The sequence below is a fragment of the Numenius arquata genome, chromosome 25, assembly GCF_964106895.1.
Source record: "Numenius arquata chromosome 25, bNumArq3.hap1.1, whole genome shotgun sequence".
Lineage (NCBI taxonomy): Eukaryota > Metazoa > Chordata > Aves > Charadriiformes > Scolopacidae > Numenius > Numenius arquata.
In genome coordinates this window covers 1,686,396-1,691,901 of record NC_133600.1, presented here as the reverse complement: position 1 = coordinate 1,691,901, position 5,506 = coordinate 1,686,396, and the positions used below count along the sequence as shown (strand labels likewise).

The 5,506-nt window shown below is 61.1% G+C and overlaps 1 protein-coding gene across 1 annotated transcript; it reads left to right on the top strand.

The window, feature by feature from the left end:
- Positions 1–1,827: 1,827 nt before the first annotated feature.
- Positions 1,828–5,178, top strand: MKNK2 (MAPK interacting serine/threonine kinase 2). Its single transcript, XM_074163726.1, has 4 exons — positions 1,828–2,016; positions 2,148–2,312; positions 2,412–2,455; positions 2,726–5,178. Exons 1-4 carry the CDS (start codon positions 1,840–1,842, stop codon positions 2,991–2,993), a joined length of 654 nt encoding a protein of 217 aa, XP_074019827.1. The 5' UTR covers positions 1,828–1,839; the 3' UTR covers positions 2,994–5,178.
- The last annotated feature ends 328 nt before the right edge of the window (positions 5,179–5,506 follow it).

The following is a 5,506-nucleotide window of genomic DNA, read 5'->3' as shown; positions in this document are numbered from 1 at the left end:
GGCACAGGCGACTGCGCGGAGGCTGGCGCTCATGGGGAGAAGTGGGTCAGGCCAGAGGCTGGGGGGGTCTGGGGGGGGGGGGGGCCCACCGTGATTCCCCCCACGTTATGGGTGAGAGGGAGCTGCCCCCCCGCCCCCCCCCCCCGCAGGGTGGACACCCCGAAATCTTCCACGTGACCTCGGTGTTGCAAGGAACCGTCCCACTTTCCAGGGGGACACTGAGTGTGTGTCGTCCCCCCCCCCCCAATCATGGAAAGCCCCACTCCCCTTATCGCCAGCAGCAGGGCCCCCCCCCATGCAGGGTGTTGCCCTACATCCCAGTGGGTTTTTTTGGGGTGCTCACGTGCTGGGAAGCACAGAGCCCGGCCCATGGGGGGTGCGCAACAGCAGAGGTGGGGGCCAAAACACCCCGGCCCCCTCGTTCCTCCACGTTTATCCTCCTCCTGGGGCAGGGGTTGAGTTTCTGAGTTGTCCCGAGTTTCCCCGGTCTCAGCAAAGGGGGCGTCCCCCCTGTTCCCTGCAGGGTTAAAGGGGGTTGGGCTTTATTTTTTTTTTTTTTTTTTTTTTTTTCCTGGGGTGGCATCGGCTGCTGGGGCTGGCGAGGCTCTCGTTAGGAGGCCTCTCGTTATGTTCCGGGGTGATTATCTGCTGGCTGCAGCTTTTTCTCCGCGCTGGTCACGAGGCCCGTGTGGGCTGCGGGTCACGTGCCGCTGGAAAGCCCCAGAGTCCCGGCAGCCATGGGGGAACGGCCGCTGCCTCTCGCCTCGCCTTGCGTCACCCTTAACTCCTCTGGAGCCGGATCCTGCGCCCGCTGTGGCGGCCCTGCCCGCGTCGGGCAGGGAACGGGCAGGGAACAGGCAGGGAACAGGCAGGGCAGGCTCAGCCCCGCGGTGCTTTGGGGCCGCTCCCAGGCGATGGGACGGATGCTGAGCCGGTTGGGTGGCGACGGCAGCGCTTCGGGGTGTGGGTCTGGCCTCCCTGGTGCTGCCCCACAGGGGTGCCCGGGAGGGGGTTGTGCACCCCTTTAGGTTTTTGTTGGTTTTTTTTTTTTTTTTTTTGGGGGGGGGGGTGGACCACCCCCACCTCCCCCGCCCCCCCCCACCTTGTTCGGTGACCCCTGGAGAGGCAGGTCTGTGGAATCCCCTGCGTGGTGGGGCTCGGTGGGAAACCTGGCAGGGGTGATCCGCCCTGCCGGGAACAAACCTGGGGAGCAGTCGTGTCCACACCCTCATTTGTATCCGCATCTGGGGACCCCAACAGCAGAAGGACATGGAGCTGTTGGAGCGGGGCCAGAGGAGGCCCCGGAGATGCTGGGAGGGCTGGAGCCCCTCTGCTGTGAGGACAGGCTGAGAGAGTTGGGGGGGTTCAGCCTGGAGAAGAGAAGGCTCCGGGGAGACCTTGGAGCCCCTTCCAGTCCCTCAAGGGGCTCCAGGAAAGCTGGGGAGGGACTCTGGATCAGGGAAGGGAGCCATAGGAGGAGGGGGAAGGGTTTGAGCTGAGATGTGGGGAAGGAATCCTTTGCTGTGAGGGTGGTGAGAGCCTGGCCCAGGTTGCCCAGAGAAGCTGTGGCTGCCCCATCCCTGGAGGGGTTCAAGGCCAGGTTGGAGGGGGCTTGAGCAACCTGGTCTGGTGGGAGGTGTCCCTGCCCAGGGCAGGGGGTGGCACTGGGTGGGCTTTAAGGTCCTTTCCAACCCAAACCATTCTATGATTTCAGGGGGTGCAGGATCTCCCTTAGCCCCCCTGGCCAACACAGCTCTGCCCCATCAGTCCCCTACCCTTTGGTGTCCCCGTGCCGGGGCTCACCCCCACATCTCCCCACAGTGCGGCTCTGCTGAGTACATGGCCCCGGAGGTGGTGGAAGCCTTCAACGAGGAGGCGTCCATCTACGACAAGCGCTGTGACCTGTGGAGCCTGGGCGTCATCCTCTACATCATGCTGAGCGGGTACCCCCCCTTTGTGGGCCACTGCGGCTCCGACTGCGGCTGGGACCGGGGCGAGGCGTGTCACACTTGCCAGGTTTGTGGGGGACCCCAGCATCGCCAAAACCCTCCGCCGGTTTGGCAGCACCCCTCCTGGCTCACCCCCTTTTATTTCCCACCCCCTTTTATTTCCCACCCCCCCCCCCCACCCTTCCCATCCCACCCCAGAACATGCTTTTCGAGAGCATCCAGGAGGGGAAGTATGAGTTTCCCGACAAGGACTGGGCGCACATCTCCTTCGGAGCCAAAGACCTCATTTCCAAGCTGCTGGTGAGAGATGCCAAGAAGCGGCTCAGCGCGGCCCAGGTCCTGGAGCACCCCTGGGTGCAGGGGGTGAGTGCTGCCCCCCCCCCCCCTTCTCTCCCCAAAGCCGGGGTGGGGGACACCCTCCTGTGCGGTGCCCAGCTCTGACCGGCTGCCCTTTCATTGCAGTGCGCCCCGGATAACACCCTGCCGACCCCCATCATCCTGCAGAGGTGAGTGTGGGTGGCACTGGGAGGGGGGGGGGATACGTCCCATCCCCCCAAATTCTGGCTCCAGTGGGCCGCTCTCTGCTCTGCTGCCGTTCTTGCTACCCGGGCAGCGGTTGCAGCACATGATTTGGGTTCAAACCCGGGTTTTGGTGCCTGATGGGTCTGGCGTGGCATGCACGCAAGGAGGGACACCCCGATATTTGACCCCCACTTCCCCCCAGCCTCCCCACATCCCACCCTGAGCCCCTGCCTCCCTCCCCCCCCCCCCCACAGGAACAGCAGTGCCAAAGAGCTCACCTCCTTTGCTGCCGAGGCCATCGCTGTCAACCGCCAGCTGACACGGTGTGACGAGGACGAGGAGGAGGAGGCGGAGGAGGAAGCACGACCCATCATCATCAAAGCTACCTCACGGGCCATGCAGCTCTCCCCCCCCTCCGAGTCCAAGCTGGCCAAGCGGCGGCAGAAGAGCAGCCTGGCCAAGGCGGTGGCCGCCGGGCAGCACCTGGTGGCCCCGCTGGTCCTGGTGGCCGACCAAGCCTGAGCTGTGCCCCTCGGACCTGCTGTACCCCGTGTCCCCCTCCTCCTCCTTTCTTTCTTTCTTTCTTTCTTTCTTTCACCCCCACCCCAAAACCCCTCCGTTTCTGGCTAGCGACAAGATCAGGACTCGTCCCTGTGGCTGGTTTCCAAGGTTTTGCTGATCTTGTAGGTCTGGGGGTGGGAGGGTTTGTTTAAGACCTTTTTATTTTTTAAGGTATTAAATCAAGCGTGAGGTTGCTTCACCCAGGGCACACTCAAGGACATCTGACAGACACACGGACTTTTGTTTCCCGACTCTTGGTTTCTCCTCTGACATTTTTTTGCCCCCCCCCCATCTTCCCCCTCCCTCCCCGACACCAAAGGACTCTTTGTATCCGCGGCTGCTTTGACGATTTCAGCTCATTTCATACTGTGAACAAAAGACCCTCGGTCGCGTTTTCAACAACGGGAGTCGCGTTTTAACCTCGTCCCTCCCCTCGGAGCTGCAGGTCTTTCTCCGAAAGTTGGGGTAGATCCCACAAACCGCCCCCCACCCCGTCCGGGGGGGGTCAGAGAGACACCTCCCGGCTGCGGGGATCCCCTCCGTCCCATGCTCGGGGGTGTCCCCGGCAGCGCTTTGGGGGGACGCGGTGGGTGTTGTGCAGGGAACCACTGGGGCCGGAGAGAGACGGTGCCAGCGAGGGAGCAGCGCCCCGTCCCACCGAGCCGCCCTCTCTCCTCGGCAGCCCGTTTCCAGAATAAGCTATTCACCCCCTTTTTTCCTTTTTTTTTTTCTTTTTTCTTTTTTTTTCTTTTTTTCTTTTTTTAATGATTATTGTTGGTTTTAAACTGCTAGCTGTGCTTCTCTACAGGGCACGGAGAAATGTCTTCCTTTCCTCCCACGCTCCGGCCGGCGGCTCCCCGGGTGTAAGGTCAGAGCCGGGGGGGGGACACACACGGGCCGTGCTCCTGCACCGGGTCGGGTGCTGCACCCCTGTTTTCGGAGGGGCTGCTCGCCGGTGGCTGTGCCCTCGTGGAGGTACAAGGCGGAGATGAGGTCTCCAGGGTGGCTGGAGGAGCCAAAAAAACCCCCCCAGACTCTTCTGGGAATAGCAGGGAAAGCGAAAGACCCCCCCCCCCGAGGGTGTTGGGAGCTGGTGCAGGGTGGTGTGCCGTGGCGTGGCCTCAGGCTGGCCCTGAGGCTGCCGTGGCAGAGAGTTGGGGGACACAGAGGGTACCCCAGAGATGCCGGTGGGCGAGCGGCCGGGCTGGCAGCGGCACCCGAGGGCTACGGAGCAGGGATGTGGAGCTGGAAGGTTTGGGGTCCGAGCAGTAGCGCCTGGGTGATGCAGGGTCTGATGGGGCAGAGCTGGGCAAGTGTTCATGCGTGTGCGTCCGTGTTCATGTGTCTTCATGTGTGTTCATCCCTTCCCTTGAGCTTGCTTTGGGGAAGGGAGGGAACACTTATAGGGAAAGGACTCGGGATGCTGGATCGGGATGAGGCCCTCGGTTGGGTTGTGCCGCGTGGGGCTGGGTCTGTCTGGGCGAGTGGTGCCCACACCGGGTCTCCAGCTCCCCCCAAACCCCCCCTCGCCACGCAGCAACCCTCCGCTCCCCGCCATGGATGGTGCCACCGAGCTGTACCCACTGCTGTCCCCGGGCCAGCGTGCCGGGAGGGAGGGTGCCCCCTTCCTTCGCCATCTCCCCTCCCTTCCAGAACTCATTGCTTTGAGCTATTTTGGAAAAGCAGCCCCGGCCCGTGGCGTGTGCCGGTGACAGCGTTGGGAGCTTGCTTGGAGCTGGGGAAGAGACTTCCCCGGGTCTTCAGCTGAAGATAGTCCCTGTCTCTGGGCGGGGAGCGGTGGTGGTGGTGGGGAATTCTCCTTTTTATTTTAAGACTGCTGACAGCAATACTATGCAATATACGTTGGGGTTTTTTTTTGTTTCAGGGAGGTGTGTGTGAGTTATCTCGGGTGTTGATGGAGTTTGGGGCAGGGACTGTCTTTTCTCACCCCTCCCGGCCCTTCTGCCGAGCGGCATCGGTGGGTCGGGGAGGGTGACTCCCCCCCAAAAACCACCTCACACCCGCGATCTGCCCTCTCCCCCGGTGCCCCCGGTCCCATCGCACGGGGTGGGGAGGGGAGACACACACACACACACCCCCCCCCCACGCAGGCACCGGGCCACCCCGGAGAGGCCTCCTTTAAAGGAAAAGAGGAAAAAAAAAAAAATAATAATAATCCATCTTGATTGTACATTGTTACTTTTTATAGCTTATTTTGTTTTATCAGTTGTAGATAATTCCTTGTTGTCTTATATTAAGAAATACTTGAATGACGTACAGTGCGCGATGCCTTGAGCTGGTGTTGTGAGAGCTGTTGGTAACGCTGCACGCCGCAGCCTTTTTTCTTTTTTTTTTTTTTTTTTTTTTAAAGAAAAGAAGAAAAAAAAAATGGTGGGAAGGGGATGGCAGGGGGATGTCTCTGAATTTTTTTTTTTTTTTTGCCCCCTGTGCTTTTATTGGCAAATTGAGTTTCC

Bases quoted from the DNA above. Each gene is read 5' to 3' on its own strand.
- MKNK2 (XM_074163726.1), top strand. From the start codon at position 1,840: ATGGCCCCGGAGGTGGTGGAAGCCTTCAACGAGGAGGCGTCCATCTAC. The intron at 2,017-2,147 runs GTTTGTGGGGGA...ATCCCACCCCAG, and splicing joins AGGCGTGTCACACTTGCCAG to AACATGCTTTTCGAGAGCAT. The intron at 2,313-2,411 runs GTGAGTGCTGCC...CTTTCATTGCAG, and splicing joins AGCACCCCTGGGTGCAGGGG to TGCGCCCCGGATAACACCCT.